The 24593-nt window shown below is 34.9% G+C and overlaps 2 protein-coding genes across 4 annotated transcripts; both read right to left on the bottom strand.

The window, feature by feature from the left end:
- Positions 1–1770: 1770 nt before the first annotated feature.
- LOC105171981 (flavonoid 4'-O-methyltransferase 3-like) lies at positions 1771–3125 on the bottom strand. Its single transcript, XM_011093284.3, has 2 exons — positions 2326–3125; positions 1771–2204 (listed from the first exon to the last, which is right to left on the bottom strand). The coding sequence occupies exons 1-2, from the start codon at positions 3052–3054 to the stop codon at positions 1908–1910; spliced, it is 1026 nt and encodes a 341-aa protein (XP_011091586.1). The 5' UTR covers positions 3055–3125; the 3' UTR covers positions 1771–1907.
- A 12696-nt stretch (positions 3126–15821) lies between these two features.
- On the bottom strand, positions 15822–24593 carry LOC105171982 (UDP-glycosyltransferase 86A1). Of its 3 annotated transcripts, none has more exons than XM_088885614.1 (3): positions 24294–24593; positions 17824–19822; positions 15822–16998 (listed from the first exon to the last, which is right to left on the bottom strand). In XM_088885614.1, the coding sequence occupies exons 2-3, from the start codon at positions 18374–18376 to the stop codon at positions 16064–16066; spliced, it is 1488 nt and encodes a 495-aa protein (XP_088741740.1). In that variant the 5' UTR covers positions 18377–19822; positions 24294–24593; the 3' UTR covers positions 15822–16063. The 3 variants fall into 3 exon arrangements, with proteins under 3 accessions (XP_088741740.1, XP_088741738.1, XP_020552784.1); XM_088885612.1 differs by having other exon boundaries at positions 17824–18393; XM_020697125.2 differs by lacking the exon at positions 24294–24593 and having other exon boundaries at positions 17824–18393; positions 19678–19976.

Below are 24593 nucleotides of genomic sequence, written 5' to 3'. Positions count from 1 at the left end.
ACTGAGTAAGTAATTATTACAAAGAATAGAATTATGATCGTGAATTGAAATAAAAGATGGTGCTTACCTAATTGGAAACATAGTCAATGATTTTCGATAATGTGATTAATGATGTAATATGAAAAATATATGTAATAAGCTAGGTACTATGACGCATAGGGTGCCGGGATATTTCGGGTAGCGGGAAATATCTTGTGCTGTTAGCTACACACTAGGGATGTGTGGGGATACCATACTTGTTGTGATGTCATATGTTGATATTGCTACCCACTGGAGTAGAGAGTGGAGATATCACATACAACGGGTATCATCTGATATATGATATGACGTTGATTAGATGATGATGACTAGCAAAACCATTGACTAATGTACTCCAATTAAACTAAGTAGGGACTTAGTTAATAATTGATAACGTTAGATGCTATATCGTGGATTGATGTACAGTCGTGGGTATGCATTATTCCTTACTTTTGTTGTTGCTATATGAAGAATATTTGTTAATTGATGTGATTGCATTGTACGTGACTTGCGACCTATGTGTATATATATAGATTGGTTAGCTATACATATTGAGTAGGCATCTCATTCCTTGTCACGTACTTTTCAGGGAATAGGTCACACTGATTAGCCACATTGGACCTTGAGTCGTGCCGTCGTTCTTATTAGTCATGATATCTGAAGTTGGAGTTTTAGCTGTTTGGTTGTTAAATATTCTAATCTTTTATCGGGTTTGTGTTTAAAATTGTGGTACTATTTTCTTTTGAGGTTATGTACATTAGGACATCTTATGAGGCTAAATATAAACTTTTGGTGGTATCTATTATCTTTTGTGATATATATATATATATATATTATATTGATAAAATAGAATTTGTTCTAAAGGTTGAAAAGGAATTACTTATAGAATGAGTTTAATTAAGGAAATAATGAAATAATAATAATTAAATATAGTGAATAGGGGGTGCTACAGATATCGACTAAACTTGTATTGTTGGGTGTGACTCAATATGCTTCACACTAGAATTCTTATAAGTGATTTTTTACCTCCTTCTCAAATGAAGGTGGGTATTTATACTATCACAAAATCATGCTATTTAGGGTAGGTGAAAGTAAAGTACGATTTCGTCCTTTACCTATCCCGTTAAATGGCTATAATTTATCAACTTCGTAATATGTAGAGGTACAATAATTTAGTAAGTTTGATTTCAAAGTTTCTTTATGAGGTTGCATTTTTCTTGCCTTATTTGATTTGTTTTCTTCCTTCATAAATGCAACTTGTTTTCGTTCCATCAATTATATTAAAATTTTATTGTAATTGAGTCTTTAATTTAAAACGATGCATTGAGGTAGAGTTAGATTATTAATTTAGTGCAACAAAAATATTTGTGTTGTTCGGTCACATGAATAGAGTTAGAGTCAGAGTCGAAGATAAAAAAAAAGGGAGGTCACATATTTATTTAAAAGACATTTTCAAATAAGTTGATAGTAGGCAATCACTACAAAAAACAAAAAAGAAAAAGAAAAGTAATTCGGGGCGGGTTTAGGAACAATTTCTTTTTTCTTTGGAACAGTTTGCAAGTGATCGAATTAATTTGGATCGATTTTTGGAACGATTGGACATCCGTCTTTATAAATGGCGTTACAAATATTTAATAACGATTTATTTGTGATCATTCCAATTTGCGACGGGTACTATAACACAATGTTAAAAACCGTTCCTAATATATAGATATAGATATAAATATAAATTAACAATAAAAATGTGATAAGTGTAAGTCATAAAAAACTAAAATTAATAAATGAGAAAGTTAAAGTAGGAAACAACTACTTCTCCCAAAAAGCAACTTATGGAAGTGAATTATTTTGAAATCTTTCAACCATGACCAAACGCACTGCGACACACACAATCAGGGATAGGCCTCAATGACAGATTCGATGGCTTTCATATGCTTGATAGTGTGCCTGCTGAAGCCTGCAGCATCCAGAAGTTGTCCCCATTCCTTAGCAGTCCTTTCCTTCCCATTTACGGTTGCAGCCATGATCGTCATATCCAATGCCAAATGAGCACCCGTGTATTCATCACCTCCTTCTTCATCAATCACAGCTTCAACAATTATCACCTTCCCTGTTTCCGCCGGTACAGCTTCTTTGCATTTCTTGAGGATGTCGATGCACATGCTGTCGCTCCAATCATGCAATATCCACTGCCAGAAGAAATTAACAAATCATACATGCATGAAGAAAAGTATCTGACCTGTCACTTATTATAGAAGAAACAACAAACCAAGTGGAAAACTTTTGCCTATTAATCAAAAGCCAACATACCATGAGCATAACTGCATCAGCTTTTGGGACACTTTCAAACATGTTTCCTCCAACATGCTCAATCCCATCAATGGGTGGAGCCTCAGCCACCACCTCAGGGCGATCAAAGTTAATCCCTTTCATCCAAGGAAAAGCCTTCACCAGCATGCCTACAGCCGTCCCCTCGTGACCACCTACATCCACCAAACAACCAATTCCTTGCAATGCTTCAGGACAGCAATCGATAATCGCCTTTGTGGACGCCCTAGCGTGGCATGCCAAAAATTCCTGGAACAGCTTATCAAACGCTGGGTCTACTTCACCCTTCCATATTATATCCTCACTAGGCGCAGCCTCTAAACCAGATCCTTTTCCAGCTTTTAAATCTTTGGCGCTCATACCAAACTGTTTTCCCGGCGGCCCGGCTTGTAGAAGCACGAAAGGGCCCATGTTATCTCTGGTGAGGAGACGGGAAAGCGGCGTTTGAGCATAAGAAACTGATGCAGGATCTTCTGTTGAGTTACCTAGCTTTTTGAAGATCCCATTGTGTGTCAGGAAACGCAAAATGCGGTAGAGAGAAGTCTCCGGGCAGCCCACAGCAGATGATAGTTGAGAAAGAGTCATGGGACTCCCATGATTTTCCAGGACATCAGGTAATCCTAGTTCGATCACACACTTCACCACTCTCATCGTATCAAAGCCATAAGCATATTTCCACACATCTACTCGAGCTTGAGCTTCTTCGTCCATTATTGATGATATTGTGTGTAATTTAATTTCTTAGTTTTCTGGATGTTCCGATAGAGGAGAAACTGCTGCTTCACTTTAAATACGGAAAGATCAGATTTAGAAAGCAATTCATTAAATGGTATGGAGACAAGCACATGTAATTTTTAATTAAATGTAATGGCAGATCCAGCTGTTTATTTTATTGATTAAGATCAAGAAGGTGGTACCCAAGTATTTGGAGAAGGGAACTCTATCATTGGAAATGGTAAGTAATTAATATCAGTATACGTATTCATCACTTTTGTAATAACCAAGCTAGTAGACCAGCTAATGAACATGCGTATACGTATATTAGAGTATTAAATCATGACAATGCTCACATTATTTATTAAAAACTTTTGGCACTGGAAATAATTAATAGCTTTCTACCACCTACTTGTTTGATCCGTAATTTACGCAGGCCATGAACTGGACTTTGCTTTCAGTAATCTTATAGCATGTTGTTATAGGGTCAGTTTCCAGATGCTTAAATAATATAATTAATGGTGAAGTGTTCCACATGGATTAAGATAAAGAGATAGCATGTGGTTATTTTATAAAAAGTAATCAACTTAATTCATTAAAAATTTAGAAAATAAATAAAATTATAATTTATAATCCACAAGGAAATCTTGGTCATTTTACTACTAAAAAATGAATGGAAATTCAATGAAAACTAATGGATTGAGCTAATTATTAGAGGGTTGTTAGAATCAGGAGGTACTGGTGATAATTTTGAAACAATAAAAAGGTATTTTATAATTATACCAAATTTTAATAAAACTTATCGTAATTTATTTAAAAAGCCAAAAGAAGAAATAAAAGATGATAATATACATTATGTCGCTTGACTTAATTGAAGTAACGATACCGAGCAAAAAATTATTATTATCATTAAACTATATTTTTATAGGAAAAATAATTTTAATTTAATATAAAATACAAACGGTGTTTATGTAATTTGATATAATCTCAAAAAATATTAATATAATTTACCCATATTATTAAATAATTCTCTAACAATTTAATCTTTTTATTTTTTTGGTATGCAATATTAATATAATTATTCATTTTATATTAAATTAAAATATTTTTTCTTATAAAAATACATTGTCATAAACCTTGACAAAAACATTTAATTATGTAGTGGTGGTGGTGACTTCTAATTATCAACTTCAAGAAGGAAATGTTTAGGGATTAGATTGTGATGCTTCAATTTTTTTAAAATGGCACTGCGATTTGAAATTGTGATGCTGTTATTTTATATTTGACTTTTTCTATTCATTTTGTCACTGCGGTCTCCGCGGTGACATAAAATTTTTTTTTTTTTAATTCAAATTGTGGCACCGCGTTTTCTACGCGCGGTGCCACTTAAAAATTTAATTCATCCCAAAAAACACAAAATCTCTATTTTTTTCTTTTTTTTGTATTTTTAAAATAATTTCACCCAAAAATTAAGCATGAAAAACAAGTGGACTATGCTCTCATATCTCCCAATCTCTCAAGTATTTTTGATCGAGTGTTTCGCTCAAATGCTTGATATGAAAATGCTTCACCATAGACTTGATTATACACCAAAATCTCCATCACTTATAAATATGCACACGCTTGAATCAAGAGGTCTTATATTTTGGTTGTAATGGGATTTTGGTATAGAGGTAGGAAGAATTAAGAAAAACAAGGTGAAAATCTAAAGAACTAAATTAGAGCACAAAGTAATAAATGTAAGAATCCAAGCTTCTCAAAATTGATTTATCCCATGCTCTAATTCCATGTCACACTATCCTCGACTTGAGCTGTGCATTTCTTTTGAAGAGAAAATATTCCTTTTTTTTCTTTTTTCTTGTCTTCCTTGATTTTTTTTAGTTTGTTTTTTTTTTCCAAGGTATTTTTGTCTTTCTTTTCTTTTTGCCATGTTTTTCTCTCTTTCTTTGTCTATTTTATATTAAGGCATAGAACAAGATTGTCACATGACATGTTAGCTCATAAACCTCCTTGGCACAAGTATAATCATAATAATTTAGATATCCCCCACATTTAATGTCGAAACCCATACTTAGAATACATCTTTGTTTCCTTGATGCTCTACTAGTCCTTGGAAGGGCCAAACAAGAGTAATAAAAAGACGGTAAAGTTGGTTTATAATTGAGATTTCATGTCAAGGAATTAAGGCTTATAAGACTTAAATGGGCTTACTAGTAGGAATTGCATATGTGTGGTCTTTTAAGCCAAAGGGGTTTTTATCCTAGTGCCGTTATCATTTTGAAGTGTATCCATCGAGATGTAGCCTTTAAATGGTTCAAAGCAAGTTTTAGGAAGACAAAATTATGAAATATTGTCTCTCAAGAGACGAAAAATTTGCAGATTTTCATGCGTGTATAGGCTCAAAATTCTTCTCTAGGTAGGTTATGTCCACCAATTTTTCGCATTCAATTTTCAAATCAAATCACCATTTTGCAAAAACAATTTCTTAACCATAAGTTGTCAAAAATTATTAGATGCACTTTTATCACACATCACTAAATTATTACTTGATTAGCCTAAGTCTTTGATCATAAAGTAGCATGAGGACAAGAAAAAATTGGGTTCTCATAATCACTCAACAAACATGGAGAGGGTAGCAAGCATCAATAAAAAAATCATTTTTCAAGATGGCAAAAGAAGTTCATTCTTTCCAAGACATCAATAGTCCAACAATTAATCCACCAAGACTCATTTTTATATCAAAATAAGCATTCACCATCGCCACACCTAATTCCACAATGTGACAAGCATGCATATCTAGGATGATAAAATAAGAGAAAAGGAGAAAGAGAACGTCCCTTAGTAATTCCGTGGTAAGTGGTTGAACTGCGGGAGCTCGAGAATTATGAGACCAAGAATGAGAGGGAGAGTCCTTTGTGGTTGCTATACCTATTGAAAGAAGAAAAGTGAAATAAGATAGATAGAAAAAAGAAAAAAAATGGAAGAATGAGAAAGGGAGCAGGGGGCGGCGAGAGGGGTGAGAAGTGGTTGACACAATTGTAAAAAGAGAAGGTGAGATTTAGGAATTTAGGGTTTTGATTTTTTATCTTTTTTATATAATTAAATATAAAATAAAAATATAAATAATAAATGAAAAAAGAAAAAAAAATGTGTGAGTGTGTGTATGCATGCAATTGTGACAAATTAGGTCATTGAGTTAGGCATGGGCACGCCTAACTCCTAGTGTCATACTTCCTTTATCGACAGATTAGTTGGTCAAGTTAGGTGTGGGCACACCTAACTATGGGATCAATTTATGATCACCTTAACCTGTAAAAATCAATGTTAGTGATATCACAACACTCACAAGAATCTAAATGAGACAAAAAAATTGAGAAAAAGAAAAAAAAAAAAAACATGGGTTGCCCCAAGGAGCGCCTTTCTTTATCGTCTTTGGCTAGATATTGTTGTGCATTACACCAGTTCTCCCAATTATACTTATGAAAAAATATATACAAGTCTAGAATAAGCTTAACTCGATAGAGTAGAATGACGTTTGATCACGTTTCTAGGAAATAGGAGTTTAAGCGAAACATTGAGGAGCTGAAAGTGGTTTTCCTATTGAGTGAGGATAAACAATGACTTTATGATTTAAGGGGTACGTTAGAGGAGTCACAAGTTAGAGAAGAGATTATGTGAAAATAGTGCTAATGGTTGCTTGAATGAGGCTGAAATACGTCTTACTTTCACTCCCGAGCAAATAACAAATGGAGGAGATATTCCATTTATAGTTGCGAGATGAGAACGAGATGTGGTGCATGGAGGAAAAAGATATCCATATCAGGTTATTTTGGGTATTTTTAACTTATATTTACGTCCACTAATCCCCACCCAAAGGCCATGAATGTAGTGCTTGAGACAATGGAGGCTAAAGATAGCCACCGTGAATGAGACGCTTTTCCAACCATACATGCCAAGGAGGTGAGGACACCTTAGCTCAACAGTACCATTAAAAGTCTCCAAGTCCAAATGGTATCTCCTTCTTTTAGGAATATTGACTCGTCATTGATCCTGCTGTATTTGTTTGTGTGCTAAAATTCTTAAAAATGGATTATCCATATAGCCTCATTTCAATTACGCTCACATACTTCTTATCCCGAAAATCCCTAACCCAAAGAGTGTTGCACATTTTCACCCAATTAGTTTAGCTAATGCGACCAATGAATAGCTTCAAAAGTAGTACCCAACCGCTTGTAACCTTTTCTCCATATTATTATCTCACAAAATCAATCATCTTTTATTCTCAGTAGGTTATTACAGATAATGTCCTTATAGCGTATGAGGTCAAGCATTATCTATCATAGTACTAGGGAAAGTAGGACATGTGGCGTTGAAACTTGGTATTAGTAAGACTGATGATAGGGTGGAGTGAAATTTTCTTCACACTGTTTTTCATAAACTTGGTTTTCATCCTCAGGTGATTTCACTAATCTTGATGTGTGTTAATACTCTCTCCTATTCAATTATATTGAGCGACACTCAGATTCGTCACTTTGACCAGTAGAGCAGTCTTGATTAAGGAGACTCACTCTCTCCTTACTTTTGTCTTTTTTGTGTAGAAGCGTTCAGTTGCATGATCCAGTGTGAGGAAACATGTGGTGTCATATAAGGACAAGCAGTAAACAGAGGAACCCCCCCCCCCCAAATGTGTCTAACTTGTTCTTTATTGACGATAAACTGATATTTAGCCAAGCCACCATTGAAGCAATGGAAAGAAGTAGGCATCTATTATGCCATTTTGAAGTCGTCTCAGGCTTACTTGTCGACATTGAAAAATCAATCTTCATATTTAGTAGGAATATCACCCTTGATGTTAAGATTCAACCAACTCATATCATTAATATGGTTCTATTTGAGAAACAAGATAAATTCTTGGGCCTAACTTCAATAGTGGGTCACTAAAAAAAGAGGTGTTCCCTACATCAAGGAACAAATCTGAAGTAAGATAAATAGATGAAAGTTAAGCACATGTGAAAAACGGGTAAGTTTGTCTTGTTGAAAATTGTGATTCAAGAAATACCAATCTATGTTATGGGTGTTTTAAGCTTCTAAACACTGTTATATGAGATTGAGGGTTGGATGACCGACTTTTTCTAGGATAGTAATTAGAATAGGAAGATACGTTGGCTCTCCTGAGAGAAATTGTGTACTTGCAAGGAGGAGGTGGACTTAGGTTAGACCTTCATGCATTTAATTTAGCCATATTGACCAAATAATTTTAGCCTCTCGACACTGACCTAAGTGACTCTTGAGTAGGATTTATAAGTTCAAATATTATCCTCACTCGGATGTGTTTAGTGCAAAAAATTGTAGCCAAGGCTTTTATACATAGGGGAATATATTATTAGCACAACCACGTCTAGTGGTCGGTATGGCTGGAGATACTACAAGAAATTCCATTTCTAGTAAGGAAAATTTTGTTCCAAAAATTTCTGATTGTGACAAATTATCGTTATGAGTTTTGTCCTTTAAAGCCCAATGCTACAAGATCTTGTAACAAACCTGGGTTTTCGTCACAATGTATTCATAATAAAGTATGACTCCTTACAATAATATCAATTCTAATAACAAAATTGTCCTAAAAAAAGCTTATGCCATCCTTAGAAGCTTAAAGTTGGCGATTGGCGAAGCATATGTGTGTGGATAAATCCGTGGCTCCCCCAACCTCAAACTTTTTTAGGCTCCTGACTTGTCCCCACATGTTGTTTGATACAACTCTCAGCTTTTTAATCTATGAGAATAACTGAGGGTGGTATAAAGTGATGTTGAGGACTGTTTTTCTTGATGAGGATGTCAAACTCATTAATCCTGCTTGGGGCTGCACAAAATAGAGACATGTTGTTGTGGCATTTCAAACACATTAAAAGAAAGATTTTCAGTCTGAGATGTTGCTTTTTTCTTTGGCTTCAATGTTCAAGAATCGAAGCAATCAGTATATCAAAAGTTGGATAACACAGACTACGACCTCTTTCTTACCATTTATGGGATGTTGTGGTACACAAAGAATCAATGCATTTCCATGAATACCAACTAGAGGCAAAAATGATGGTTAGTATAGCCCGATGTACTTCAACTATCGCCTGTGAGATCAAAGACGAGTTAACTGTTAAGAATTGAGCCAAAAACAACAGGGAATTCGTGCAATTGAACAGAGCAAATCATAAAGGCAGACATGGGTTTTCTTCTTATTCAGAAAATTCTATTACAGAGATCATATGAAGAAGATGAAGTCTACCGTTTAAATAAAACCTGGTGCCTAAAATAACCAACACATAACTGCCTATACCATGTGGACCAAGTAACCAACTCATAACTGCCTATATGATTTGGATGATGACTGGACAACTAAAATGCTACAACATAAAACGCTAAGAATGCAAATAACGCTTTTGAATACTGCTTCTTATCCTCTGTCCAACATATCAACTGTAGCTCCAGCACCTGCAGCTACCACAACACTTTGATGATCATCTATGGTGGTAATGTAGTCATGAACTCCATCAATGGAAGAAGATCCAACAGCCCCCCCACAAGTGGGACTGGGGGCAAAAGACACCAAGCCCAACTTGGATAAAAAAGAGCCAAACACCTTCAGTGGAAGCGCCTTGGTAAAAACATCTGCGAGTTGAGCAAAACTGCGAACTAAGACAGGATCAATGAACCCCTCCTTATAAGCATTGCGAACAAGATGACAGTCAATCTCGATGTGTTCAGTGCGCTCGTGAAAAACCGGATTAGCAAGAATGTGTAACGCAGCCTTGTTATCGCAAAACAAAGAGATAGGCAAAGAAACATGTACGCCAATATCTGCGAGCAAGTAAGATATCCAACGGAGTTCACAAACCGTAGCTGCGAGGCTGCGATACTCCGCCTCCGCAGTAGACCTAGAAACAGTTGATTGTTTCTTTGTTTTCCAGGAAATGAGAGCAGGTCCAAGGAAGAGACAAAAATCGGTTAAGGATCGCCTAGAATCCGAGCATGATGCCCAGTCGGCATCACAATACCCCTGCAAAACCAGAGAATTATCAGCAGGGAGAAACAACCCAAGTGAGGGGCATCCTTTGAGATATTTGACGACATGGAGAGCAGCATTCCAGTGTGCGTCACAGGGATGGTTCAAGTATTGGCTCAACTGTTGAACGGCGTGGAAATATCCGGTCTGGTGAAACTTAAATAAAGCAACCTGCCCACAAGACGCCTGAAGGAATCAGGATTACGAAGTAGAGCACCTGCATCCGAGCTTAATTTGATGCCAGAGGGGAGTGGCGTTGAGGCAGCCTTGGCCTGCATCATGCCAGTATCCGCTACTATGTCTAAAACATATTTTGTCTGAGCCAAATAGATTCCATCACAGCTACGTGCAATCTCCAATCCTAGAAAATAACGAGCCTCACCAATATCTTTAATTGTGAAAAGGTTATGAAGATAAGTTTTGATCCTTTGAATTTCTTCAACACATGCACCGGCAATAAGAATGTCGTCCACATAGACGAGTAGACAAACTAGACCACGGGAAGTTTTGAGAAGGAATAGACAATGGTCATGAGCACACTGATTGAAACCAAATTTCTGCAACTGCAACGTCAATTCAACATTCCAATGGCGCGAGGCCTGTTTCAAGCCGTATAAAGACCGTTCCAATTTACACACAAGGCCTGGACCAACCTTGTAACCTGCTGGAGGACTCATGTAAATATCTTCATCGATGAACCCATGGAGAAATGCATTGTTCACGTCCAATTGATGAAGTGTCCAACTATTGGCAGCAGCAAGAGTAAGCATCAAACGGACTGTCACTGCCTTTGCTACTGGAGAAAAACTCTTCGTGTAATCGATGCCCTCCACTTGATTAAACCCTTTTGCAACAAGATGAGCCTTGTATCTTTCGACACTGCCATCGGTTCGTAGTTTCACCTTGAAAACCCACTTGCTGCCAATGGCTCTCTTCCCAGCTGGAAGAGAAGTCAACCTCCACGTATGGTTGCCTTCCAACGCCTGAATCTCAGCATCCATGGCAGCCCTCCATTCTGGATATTGGACAGCTTCTGTAAAAGAACGAGGCTCCTGCAAAACCGATAAAGAAGCTACAAACGAGGTATATGCTGCAGAATTGGAATGCAAGATGGAAGAGTTATGGTGACAGATGAAATCATCAAGCCAAGTAGGTTTTTGACGCATTCTAACAGACCTTCTAAGGGGCAGTAAAGCGTTTGAGGGATCAACTTGAGGAGTAGTAGCAGGAATAACATCAGTGGAGTTGCAAGCCCCTCCAACTGTAACCGTGGGAAGAGGGCAGCTTGCAAGTTCTGTCAAAGAATTCTGAGCAAAAGGGAAGATTTCTTCATGGAAGATCACATCCCTGGAGGTAAAAACGATGTGATCTTCCAAGTCATAAACTCTGTAAACTTTTTGGGTCATAGGATATCCAAGAAAAATGCATTTGTGAGCTCTTTTATGGAATTTGGACTTATGAGGATTGATGTTGGTGGCGAAACAGAGACAACCAAAAATCTTAATGTGAGAATATGTGGGAGGATGTCCAAACAATTTGTGATACGGTGTAAGCCAATTTAAGGTTTTTGTAGGGGTTCTATTTATGATATATGTAGCTGCAAGAATGCAATCCCCCCAGAACTTCAATGGCAAAGCGGCCTGGAACAAAAGGGCCCTTGCGACGTCAAGCAAGTGTCTATGTTTTCTTTCTACCCTCCCGTTTTGCTGGGGGGTATATACACAAGAAGTCTGATGTAAAATCCCCAAGTTTTGACAAAGTTTTTGACACTCTAGATTGACAAATTCAGAGCCGTTATCTGAACGGAGAACTTTTATCTTTGTTCCAAATTGAGTTTCGACCATAGAAGAGAAAGTGAGCAAAATAGAAGACACTTGATCTTTGTGCTTGATAAGATAAGTCCACAAAGATCTACTATAGTCATCTAAGATTGTTAGAACATAATGACATCCTGAAATGTTTGGTGTTTTATACGGCCCCCATAGATCCAAATGTACTAAGGCGAAAGGTGAAGCGGCATGTGCATTACTAGGTTCAAACGAGGTTCTAGATTGCTTGGCCTTAGGACATATGTCACATATTACTTCCAATGAGTCATCATTAATTTTGCAATCTGGAATTTTCTTGATAGCCAACATCGAAACATGTCCCATTCTCCTATGCCACAAAGTGTTATTACAATTTTCAGTAGCAGAACACGCAAGAGGAGAAGATACAGTAGAGTAAACTGAAGGTTTACAAACAGAGGATTGCACTATATATAACTTTCTTGTTAGTGTCCCTTTTGCCATCACATCTTTAGTGTCCTGGTCCTGCAATATGCAGCCAGATTTTGTGAAATAGAAAGAATATGAGCTGTTGGTACAAAGTTGGCTTACGGAGAGGAGATTAACAGAAAATTCAGGAATGTAAAGCACAGATTTGAGTGTGAGTTTGTCATTTATCTTCACAGTTCCAATATAAGTAACAGCTTTTGTCGAACCATCAGGCAAGTGAACAACTTGTGTGTGTGAAGGAATGGAATATGATGCAAAGCAGGACAAATATGCAAATACATGATTTGTAGCTCCAGTATCGATTATCCATTCACCTATATTCAATGCAGAAGAGTCAGAAGTGATACCTGCGAATTGTTCTTCATAGTTCACATAATTCGCATAGTTTGTGATGGGATCCGAAGGAGTTTCTTTGCCTTTCATCAATTTCAGTAGCTCTGCTAGAAGGTCTGCTACCTCAGCCTTTGGTTCAAGATCGGATGTTAAACTCTCCCCAATGTTGACTGATTTCTTTTCTATGTTTCCAGCAAAATTATAATTTCCTCCTGATTGTTTCTTTCTTTCATTCAATGCCTTATACCAATCAGGCATTCCGTGAAGTTGAAAGCAAGCATCTCTCAAATGGCCGGTCTTATGGCAGTGTGTGCAGACTATGGTACGCTTATCCACAAAAGGCTTCCGCTTCTGTATTTGTCTATAAAAAGCCTCCTTTTTGCTGTCCTTTATAGAAAATTGATATGCCGTGTTATTAGCACATTCTGCAAATTGTACCTGCACGCTTCGTTGTTGTTCTACGGCAAATAGCATTGAGAACGCTTTCTCTAGATCAGGCAAAGGATCCATCATCAATAGTTGGCTTTTTTCTTTGTCAAAGGACTCATGGAGACCCATGAGAAATTGAATTAGCTGTGTAGACACGTGCATTTCAGTAATAGCTTTGTTGATTCCACAGGTGCAGCCTCCACAAGTGCACTTAGGATAAGGAGCTAAACACAACAATTCGTTCCACAGTTTTTTTACCCTCGTCATATAGCAAGTAAGTGTCATGTCGCCTTGAGAGACTGTAGAAATCTCTCGTTGTATTTGATATATCATAGGACCACTGCAACGTCCGTACCTGGCTTCAAGTTCAAGCCACAACTCTCGCGAAGAGCTCACGAACATGAAGCTCTCAACTATGTCCTTCGAAATCGAATTCCAGAGCCACGAAGTGACCATAAGGTCTGCTCGACGCCATTGTTCAAATAGAGCAGAACCTGCTATTGGTCGTGGAAAAGATCCGTCGATAAATGCAAGCTTCATCTTGCATCCTAGAGCGACATATACCGCTCTACTCCAAGTTAAATAATTAGAACCATTCAACTGCGATGATGCTAGTACGAAACTGGAATTGTCCGAAGGATGCAAATAAAGCACCTCCTTTTCATACTGTTCCGCCTCCAGTGATGCCGAATTCGACATATTAACACTTCAAATTTGCAGCGATTGCGTGAGATAAAAAAAAACGAAAGTATCAAAGAGACCTTCAAGAAGAAGGCTCTGATACCATGTTAAGAATTGAGCCAAAAACAACAGGGAATTCGTGCAATTGAACAGAGCAAATCATAAAGGCAGACATGGGTTTTCTTCTTATTCAGAAAATTCTATTACAGAGATCATATGAAGAAGATGAAGTCTACCGTTTAAATAAAACCTGGTGCCTAAAATAACCAACATATAACTGCCTATACCATGTGGACCAAGTAACCAACTCATAACTGCCTATATGATTGGGATGATGACTGGACAACTAAAATGCTACAACATAAAACGCTAAGAATGCAAATAACGCTTTTGAATACTGCTTCTTATCCTCTGTCCAACATATCAGCTGTAGCTCCAGCACCTGCAGCTACCGCAACACTTTGATGATCATCTATGGTGGTAATGTAGTCATGAACTCCATCAATGGAAGAAGATCCAACATTAACAGAATGTCATCCAACATTATGGGGTCTAGCAAAAGTTGAAGGAAGGGGAGTTCAAGAAAAATGTTCACAAGGAAGTATTTGGGGAGCAATGTGAGATGGGATTTGGGTTCATTGTACGCGATAGAAAGGTCATTTGTCGAGGGTGGGGACAAAGGAGATTGCTAAAATGTAATTAGAGGTTTAGTGAAAAGGGAGATCGATCACTTTGAATTGGGGACTATTTTCAGTGGCGTGCAATTCCTAGCCTTTGGTGACATTAAGGTGGGGTACTCATATATTTAATTAACGAGCAACACAACTACTCATGTAATTGGCGAAGAGGGCATACCATAGTTCTTTTATAGTTAGTCATGATCCATTATATCTCACTACGTGCCTGTGAGTTTGTTCGATGCTTGAATTGCCTCCAAACCTATTGAGTGCATCCTAAATTTAGGTCATTGTGAACAAATCATCGAAAAGAGATACCTAATGGATGCACTTAAGTTTGTTTTACTAAAGATTATTATTATACCAGTTCTTGATCGGTGTGGGACAAATATCCCAATTATCCCTCCTTACGGACAGGTAATCCTCCTTGCTACATGACATAACCCATGATAGGTCGCCTGATAGTAGGATTCTAAAGGTAGTTGCTAAGAGGTTCATAAGGTGGCTCCCATGAGTGTAACACACTTTGTCCCATATAGCAATTAGTTCCTAATTCTGCTTGGCGATCAGCACGAATACCATTTGCACGTCTTGGTCCCGTGAGCCCATTGGACATAAAACTTGCTTCCCAAACCTACCAAGTGCATCCTGAAATTAGGCTATGAACAACCCATCCAAAAAGAATATCCAATCAATGTACTTCAGTTCTTTGACTAATACTTATTTGATACTTATCTTATTAATTCTTAATTGATGTGGGATAGGGTATCACCATTACCTTTGAATGTTCCTCTATTCTTGTGAGCAATAAACCCTAATTCAGTTTTTCGTTTATTTTATTAACATCGATTGTCCTTTTCTCAAAAGGAAAAAAAAGAAAAAAGAAAAAGAAGAGATAAGCATAAGAGCAAGAGATAATTACACTCATTTCCCCTGAGGTTTGCTGTAATATACGTAACCCCTTGTGGTTTGAAAAGTTACATTTGGTACCCTTTGATAAATAGGTCCCTTCGTTATTCATTCACTGAATTTTTTTATATTAATAAAAGAATTGAATGAAAATCGATATGTACCCTTGATTGACTTATTATTGATGTAGTGCAGGCCAAACAAACCTTTTATAACTAAACTACCTTTATAAGGGTGAAGTTCTACCTCCTCATATGCATTAATATGTGAAGATATATATGTGTAATTTGATCATAAAAAGATTCTTTTGGCCTGCAATAAATTAGTAATAATTTAATTAGGAGTAAATATGAATTTTTATCTAATCTTTTTGTTATAATCATCACATTTACTGATATTTGTTAGACATAAGTAAAATTTAGAGGTTCTAGATATAATTTCCGAACCAAAGAAGATTTACGTGTAATTACACTAAACCTCAAGAGAGGAGAGTGTAATTATCCCTAAGAACAACCAGCATCTAGCTCCCCCCTTACATTTTACAAATTGAAATAGAATCCAGCGCCATTACAATCTCTTACAATCATGACTAGAATGAAGTAGAGTAAGTGGTGCAAAGCCTAGAAAATTGAGATTTAGCAACGACTCAGTTAACCGATGTTCTTGCTTCTTGTGCAGATTTTAGTTTTCAAATCCTTGAGAAAGTGATCCAAATTCCTAGTTGAGGATCCGTCTTTTTCTACTGCATCATGAACAATCTTGCTCGTTTTCTTCATATTCTGTTTGATCAAGTTTCCCGAGGCAGTTCCATTCATCAAACTGTTGATTGTTTCCGCAACTCTCTCTTTTGAAACAGGTCCCTTCTCACAAAGATTGATCCCAACCTTCCAATCATCAACAACCATGTTCCTATTGAAAGGTTGGTCAGTGGAAAATGGATAACAAATTACTGGCACGCCATACCATATACTCTCCAGTAACGAGTTCCAACCACAGTGTGTTAGGAATGCTCCAATTGCTGTACTAGATAGCACCGCACGTTGATCGCACCAGGGTATAATCAACCCTTTATCCTCGGTATCAGCCATGAATCCGGGTGGCAAAGCACTCGTTTCATCACTTGAGTTTAATGCTTCGAGTGAGAGAACCCAAATAAAATTTACACGTGCAATGAGAAGGCCACAAGCAATCTCCCAAACAAGTTGCTTATCAGCCTGAGCAAGACTACCAAATGAGATGTACAAAACTGAACCAACAGGCTTAGAGTTGAGCCATTTGGTGCAATCTGTCTCAAATTGTAGGCTACTTACACTTGTAACTTTGTTGAAATTCGCAAAAAAATTCGTGGGGCCAATTGCATAAGTTTGCAGGCTTTGCTTTATACCTAATATTGCTTCGGGTTCCAGCTCTTCCACAGTGTTGCACAAGATAAAATCTGCTTTCCTGATTTCTCGACGTGCCTTCATTATGTTCTCATATACTGGTATTGGCACTTGAGGGTCCTCGTCCGTAGTGTCATACTTGATAAAATCTTCAATATTGCTCCGCCGGACTCCCGGTACATCTATGTGATCCATGTCTTGACCTGAAGTAAAAGACATTGCATAAGTTGAAACTAAGTGCACGTCATATTTTTTCTTCAAGTTATTTAATGTGATCCTAAAGAAAGTAAAATTCATATAGCTTCTCTTGTTTCGTATATATATCATGTTTTATTTTAATTACCTTCATTTATTTTTCCAAACCAAACAGAAAACCTCTTATTCATTTCTATCTTACTTATAAATTCATTTTCTCTCCAACTAATCAAATTTTTTAGGTCCAATACAGATAACAACCACATTATTATAAAGAAGTGCAAGATAACTCGAGACGCGGACTGAACAAAAGCTGGCTGGATTTGAACTTGATCATCTCGAGCTCGGCCCGATCTGGCCTTCACATGTTTGCTCGACAGGTTACAAAGTCCGCAAATATCTTTCTTTTTTTCTAAATCTTATATTAGTATATTTATGTATTACATATTATATTATTATTTTAAGTTACTGTATCAACATTTTACATACAATATTTTGATGAAAATTAAAGGGGCATCCAAGAATAATACAAACTAGCTAGCTTATTAATTTCTACGTACTTGGCATATGAAAAATCTTCTATTTCTGTCTCATTGTGGCACGAACAAAATCAATGCATTTTACTTTTAATATAGTTTAATTTAATTTACAAACGAGTGTCGTCAAGCTCCAATACCGAAAATACGGAAATTTAATCTTAAAAACCAAAAAAAAAAAAAGCAAGCTCCAATACGGAAAACAGTATCTTCAAACATATCATCATGTGCACATCGATCAGAAATTATGGGATGGGGAGACCGTTGAATTACGTGAATGAAAGAAGAAACACATACCACCCAAAAGTAATTGTCCGTTTTCTTTGAGAAGCTCAAAGTGATAGCCCAAGGACAAATGCAATGCTGTTGATGTCCAGAACGCGACTTGCACCATATTGTACTTGTTGGCAATTGCTGGAGGCCACAAGTAGGTAGCATCCGCCACCAAGAACGGCGTCAGGGACCGATCCGACTCCACGATCTTCCCCACCAACTCATCGACACGGGCAGGGAAGTCCCTCAAGATGGATTCATAAAACTCAAGGAAGTTGAGATCCCGATCGAAATCCAGGGGGAATCCATCTGAAATCGTCGTGTAACGAATGTCGAGACCCGATTCACGAGCTCCAGGGAAGAAGAGATCAACAGCCTCTTCGTTGCTTAATTGGTCGTGACGAGCAGAAGCGGCTGTAGACTTCATTTGGTAGTGTTGGAACTCCGTTTGAACATAAGTAACAGTGCAGCCCTTTGAAGCGAGAGCTAAGGCGAGATGGCTGAAAGGGGTGATGTGACCTTGGAATAGGAATTGAACCATTATTGCATGTAGCTTAGCGGCATCTGCTTCAGCCATTGCCAAGTCAACTGGATCTGGTTTGGAGGAGAAGGGGTGAAGATTGCACAAGAACCAACGTTGATCGGTAACTAGTAGAGATTTCAATTTGTTTTATAGCACTGTCTCTTGCTTCTCAAGTTAATTATTTTAATAATATAGAAAAAAAAAAAATTGCAAACAGCATGGGCTTTTAAAAGGATTGTAAATTAATGCAAGTCGTGATACGACTTTCTGTTATATTTTTTTAAAAGAAATGCGGCTGGAGTAGTCAGAAGCCCGTACTCGTATTTATTCTATAAAATTATTATATTAAAATAATAAAATAAATTTATAAATAAAAATGTATTAACTGAATTTAATAGGCACTTTATAAACAATGAATATTATGGTTACAAGGTACAAGCATACACTTAAAAAACGGGTGAACAACAATTTATCCCGTATGATATTGAAAATGAACACATTACATTCTTATAAAAAAAATATAGCAATTTAGCCCCCTGTATTTTTTAAAATGAATCAATTTACCTCCATGTATAAGGAGATAAATTGCTTCATTTTAAAAATCATAAGGGATTAAATTGTTGGTAGTTTAAAAAATTCAGGGAGGTAAATCGCTATTTGTTTTTTCATAAGGAGTAATTTGCTCATTTACAATATTACAAGGGGGTTGCTTCCATTTTTTCTTTAAAAAATAAAATAATTTTTTCTCCATTTTAATTACTATTTTATATTATAAATTATATTTTTTCTAATATTAATATAGGCATCCTTTTTAGTATAAGTAAATCTCGTTAATTCATATAAGTAAATTTGTGTCGAGGCATTTATATACATAGACAACAAATACACAAACGACACACGCATGCACATGCTATATATGTATGTAGGGCTGGCAACGAGTCGAACTCGAGCTCGAGCTCGACCATTTTTGTCGAGCTCGAGCTCGAGCTCGAGCTCGATGCAGTATTTTTGAGCTCGAGCTCGAGAACTTGTTCCAGAAAATTGTAGCAGAAAATTTGAATAACATTGCAGCAGAATGGAGGTGGAAAGGAGAGAAGAAAGAGACGATAGGAAATTCAGAAATGTTACTAATTGATAATGGTCTTTCTTACAACATTACAACTCTTTTACAAACAACTCTCAAAGCAAACAAAAGTGTAAGGAACTAAGGCTGGAAAGGAATCTAACAACAAAAATTAAACAAATCCCCTAAAAACACAACCAAACCCAAGAAAAAAAATTAAAGAAGATGCTAAAAACATACCCAAACCCAAAAAAAAAAAGAACAAGCAAAATGCAACAGAGAGAAGGATTACCTTAAAGCAGTACTCGTCGCCGTCCTCGTTGCCGACTTACCGTCCTTGTTGCCGTGAGTTTGGAACTAGGGTTCTAAGAGATGGGTTTGGGGAAGAAATAAGGAGAAAGATCGTCGGCGTACTCGTCGACGTACTCGTTGCCGACCTGTCATTTTTGTTGCCGTGAGTTTGGGGTTAGGAATCTAAGAGATGGGTTTGGGGAAGAATTGAGAGGAGAAAGAATGGGGAAGAAACAGAAAGAGAGAAAGAAAGAGGAAGAAGAAACGAGAACAAGAGAGACAAAGTGATGGATTTTGATTTTTGACTTTTTGTATTACTACTATTATTATTATTATTATTATTACTACAACTATTATTATTATTATTATTGCTACAACTATTATTATTATTATTACTACAACTATTATTATTATTATTATTATTTTAAATCATGAGATCAAATCATAAAATTTTTAGATAGATATAATTGAAATTAATATATGTTCACAATTTACAAAATTTTTATATTTCTAAATGTTAGTATAATATTGATTTAACTATCATCTTATATTGTTGAACAACATGGGTTAATCGGGCCATCAAAATTTAGATCAGACCGTTAGATATGATAAAACTTACAAAAAAAATACATTTCGTAAAGTTTTAAACTTATTGGATATACGGATGTCGAGATATAATACTCGAAACATAAGAGTAATCATTCAAGACGGTGTATAGTTGAATCAGGCCATGTGATTTTAAATCATACCGTCTGATATGATCTAATGGACACAGTCTTGTATATATTTAAATTTCGTATGAATCAGGTGTCCGAATTTTAAGATATCGTAATTATTGATTAAATTTTTTAATCTCATTATATATATAATAAAATAATAATTAGAAGTTCAACCATCATCATCGTCATTATTATTATTATTGTTGTTGATATTATTATTATTATTATTATTATTATGATTTTTAGCTTAATTCATAGGAATTACTAAATTTTGACATAAATTTATAAATAATAAAAATCATAAGTGAATTACTTATCAATTTAAAAAATATATAACATAATATAAATATATATTAAAATATAACGTAAAGATATTATAATAATTTTAATTATAAAAAAATTATAAATTTACTAAGTTGTTGATTAAATTTATTTTTATACAAAGATCAAATGTATAAATAAAAGTATCATAATTTATTATTATTCAAGATAAAATGTATGATATTAATTAATAATTATAATATATGGTCAATTTAAATTATAAAACTGATCAAATATTAAATATAAAATTAAATATATAAAAAATTCAAAAATAAAAATAATATATATATATATATATATATTACCAGCTCGCTAGCCAGCTCGCGAGCTGGTGAACAACAAAAACCCAGCTCGAGCTCAAGTCGAGCTCAAAGTCGAGCCGGCTCAACTCACCTACCACCTCTATATGTATGTGTATGTAGCATATACAATGAATAAGACAGAAAAAAATTATATATCATGATTGATTTTCTTTTTATATATAGAGAAGTAATGCATATAAAGTTTTAAGTGTGTGTATTATATACTTTACGATATAAAATATTTTAAAATAGAATAAAACCTGCATATTTATTTATTTTTTTACTCGATGCTTTTTAATTATAGTTTTATGTTAGTTATCAAATATTTATTTATTAAAGCTCTTATTTTCTCAATAAATATTACTTTACTTTAATGATAACATTATTGGAACAAAAAATGAACTTAAAATTTTGCTTCTTTCTTTCACTTTTTACTTTTAGACATTTTATCTTTTTAAAATACAATATTGTATTATGCAATGAGCATAAATTGTAGATAAGTATATCATGAACAATTAATGAGGTCAATAAGTATATCCACAAAGAAAATGGAGAGGAAAACATATGATTAACTTGGCTTATTGTGCACTCTTGGCTGCTTGCATTTACCACATTTGAAGGGAACGAAATTTGAGACGCTTTGAGCATACGGAGCGATCACCGAATATAATAGTTACCATTATTGTGGAAAATATTAGATAGAGGATTATCAGTGTTAATTTATCTCGTTCTGTTAGTTCATGTACGTTATATAAATTATGGCGTATCCCTTGGCCTGTCGAGGAAGAAACCACCAGTTGAACACTATTGTACTGTACGATCTTGTTTTATTAATAAAACTTACATTTACCCAAAAACGTATATCCACAAAATTTCCTCTCTTCTCAATTAGTTAATACAAATGACAAAGCATAAGGGGATAAGGTTCCTAGAAGGTGCAGACCATCTCCGAATTTCTAAAAATAGAATTTTTTATTCTATGGTACTTTTTTATTATATATTTTAATAATAAAATATTATGTCCTTAACACGATCATTAATGACTTTACACTCTCAGTCCCATTGGTTACGAAATTCTTAATTTTGGTCCCATAACTTTTAGAAAATAACATTTTTAATTTCTCCCATGCACTTAACGGGCATAGGTCTCTTCCGTTTAATTATATCTAACAGAATGTTATTGTCATGAGACCAAAAATAATACTTTCTGAAGTTACGGAATAAAAAGTGAGAATTCCGTAATCAATGAAATAAAAAGTGAAAAAGTTCTTAATTACAAAACGAAAAATAGTAATTTTCCATTCTATTACAGTAGCGAATTTAATAGCTTTAGTAATTATAACAATTATTTTGTAAAGTTGTCACCAGCAAGAACCAGTGACCATAAATAACAAAAAATTATGCATAAAATTGTCATTAAAATTCGCTAATGACAATAACTATATTTTTCTTGCCACTTTTTTTTTGTAAAATTAATTATCTAGTCAGACAATTTAATTTGTACATAATTCTTATCACTAATATATAATTTTATTTAACTTCGTCTAAAGTAATTATATAATAGCAAAAATGAAATTACTGTCATTTTAATGATAATTTTAAAATAAATCATCAGTAATATTATAAAATTATCACTTAATATTATCTTTTATTTTATACTGGTTTAGCGGAAGTGTGAATAATGAGATGATTAAACAAATAAAATAGCAAGATTTGCATTAGATTGATTAGCCAACTATTGTCGTATATTTATCTTAAACCAGCTTTCCCGTACCATGACAATGGCAGTGCCAACGAGATAGTTCAATGATCCATCGTCCATCGGATACTCCTAAAACTTCATGTTCTACGCAATCAATGAATTGATATGCAAGTTTCCAGCAAACTGTTGAAAGTTCTGGTTGAACTTATCAAGATCTCTCGTACTTATCATTTTGTTCTTAGTATTTATTTTTTATTAGTATTCTAATATTTAATTTTTATTGAGTCTGTTGACAACTAGAGTCTCTCTAACTTTAGAATGAGAGAGTTTAGATGAACAAAGTACTTGAGTTTTTAGATGAATAAAGCCTAATTTTTCCTTCTCTAATTTATTGCCATTAATATACTCTGTTCCCCACACCTTAAATTTTAACACAAACCAGAACATTAATTTCTCGTGGGAAAAAAGATAGAAATATACTTTATAAATTTAGCTTCGGACCGTATAAACTCCTCGGCAAAAAAATACGGTTTAACCCCTTGTGATATTGTAAATATGCAAACTATTATCTTATGAAAAAAAATTAACAATTTATTGTCTTGTTTTTTTTTTTAAATTAAGCAATTTACCTCTCTATACAGGAGGTGAATTGTTTCATTTTAAAAAATATTATTGACTGTAGTTTTCGCGAGGGTGGTTAAAACATTTGTCATATTTCTTAGCTATAACAAGTAATTTTTTCATGCTGAAAAAGTTATGTTTTTGCATCAATTTTAGTTAATATAGTTAATAATAATTATTGACCACAATTCTTAATCCATTGTCATTAAATTGTAGCTAATAGTAATTCTGTTTCCTAGAACGAAAAGTATGCAACGGAGACATTCAATTATTATACATGTTTTATTGTAAACAAATCGTATGCCAAGATTTGGACAAGATTGATAATGCAATCACTGTCAAATCGTCTGTTCCACAAGAAACTAATGATCGACATAGATTACTTAATTATGACAACAAAAAAGAAAAAGCTTCATAACGACTAACTTTCCGATGGCCTGACAAAAGATTTTCACAAATTCATCTGAAAATAAGGTGTCCAAAATAATTTCCGACCATTTTCCGACGGAATCGAAAACCATCGGATGCCCAACTAGGTGTCATGGCGCTGCTTACGCTGATTTATCAACTTCTAGAACGTCTCTTAGAACAAGCAAATAGAAAACATTAATTTACTTTTAAATATTTATAAATTTAGAAAAATTATTTTTTATGTATTATTATAGTAATTTATGATATTTTTAAAAAAATCCATTTGTCATCTAAAATCGCAATATTTTTTAAAAATTCGTGCTAAACTTTCAATTATTTTCTGTAAAATTGCTACAAATAAGCACTAAAATATTCACAAACCTCACCCAAGTTTCAACTAATGCAAATAATCTCTCAAAATTCACATAAAAATATTCACAAAATTAACCAAAAATAACAACAAAATTCATAATTACATACAGAAATCATAATGTCATACAAAAATAATACAGAAGAGATAAATTCAGTTCAGCATACTAACCATAATTAGGCAAAAATCGGGGACATGTTTGCTCCTCCTCATCATTGCTGCTAATCAGCTCCAAAATTTGCTTCAGCACTCCCCAGCTGCGACTTTTTCGGACAATCATTAGGTGTTGAGAGTACTACACTTTGGAGTTTGGGGATTTTAGCCGCAAAACACAAATTTTCGAATGGGTTTTGTAGAAAAATGAGAGAAGTTTGTTTAATTTAGTGAATAACAGAAAATAATAAGTGGATTTACTGAAATCGAGCTACGATATTTTCGAGGAAGAATGAGGGAGTTGGGGAGAAATGAGAG

This window comes from Sesamum indicum, linkage group LG10 (assembly GCF_026168435.1).
Source record: "Sesamum indicum cultivar Baizhima isolate 11 linkage group LG10, ASM2616843v1, whole genome shotgun sequence".
NCBI lineage: Eukaryota > Viridiplantae > Streptophyta > Magnoliopsida > Lamiales > Pedaliaceae > Sesamum > Sesamum indicum.
The sequence above is the reverse complement of the archived record's forward strand: the minus strand, read 5'-3'. Positions and strand labels throughout refer to the sequence as shown.

Coding starts and splice junctions, on each gene's coding strand:
- LOC105171982 (XM_088885612.1), bottom strand. CDS start 24,402: ATGATTGTCCGAAAAAGTCGCAGCTGGGGAGTGCTGAAGCAAATTTTG. Junction 18,394..24,293: donor CCGATTTTTGCCTAATTATG/GTTAGTATGCTG, acceptor CCTCCAAACCAG/ATCCAGTTGACTTGGCAATG. Junction 16,999..17,823: donor CGGACAATTACTTTTGGGTG/GTATGTGTTTCT, acceptor CTTTTACTTCAG/GTCAAGACATGGATCACATA.
- LOC105171981 (XM_011093284.3), bottom strand. CDS start 3,054: ATGGACGAAGAAGCTCAAGCTCGAGTAGATGTGTGGAAATATGCTTAT. Junction 2,205..2,325: donor CTGATGCAGTTATGCTCATG/GTATGTTGGCTT, acceptor TTCTTCTGGCAG/TGGATATTGCATGATTGGAG.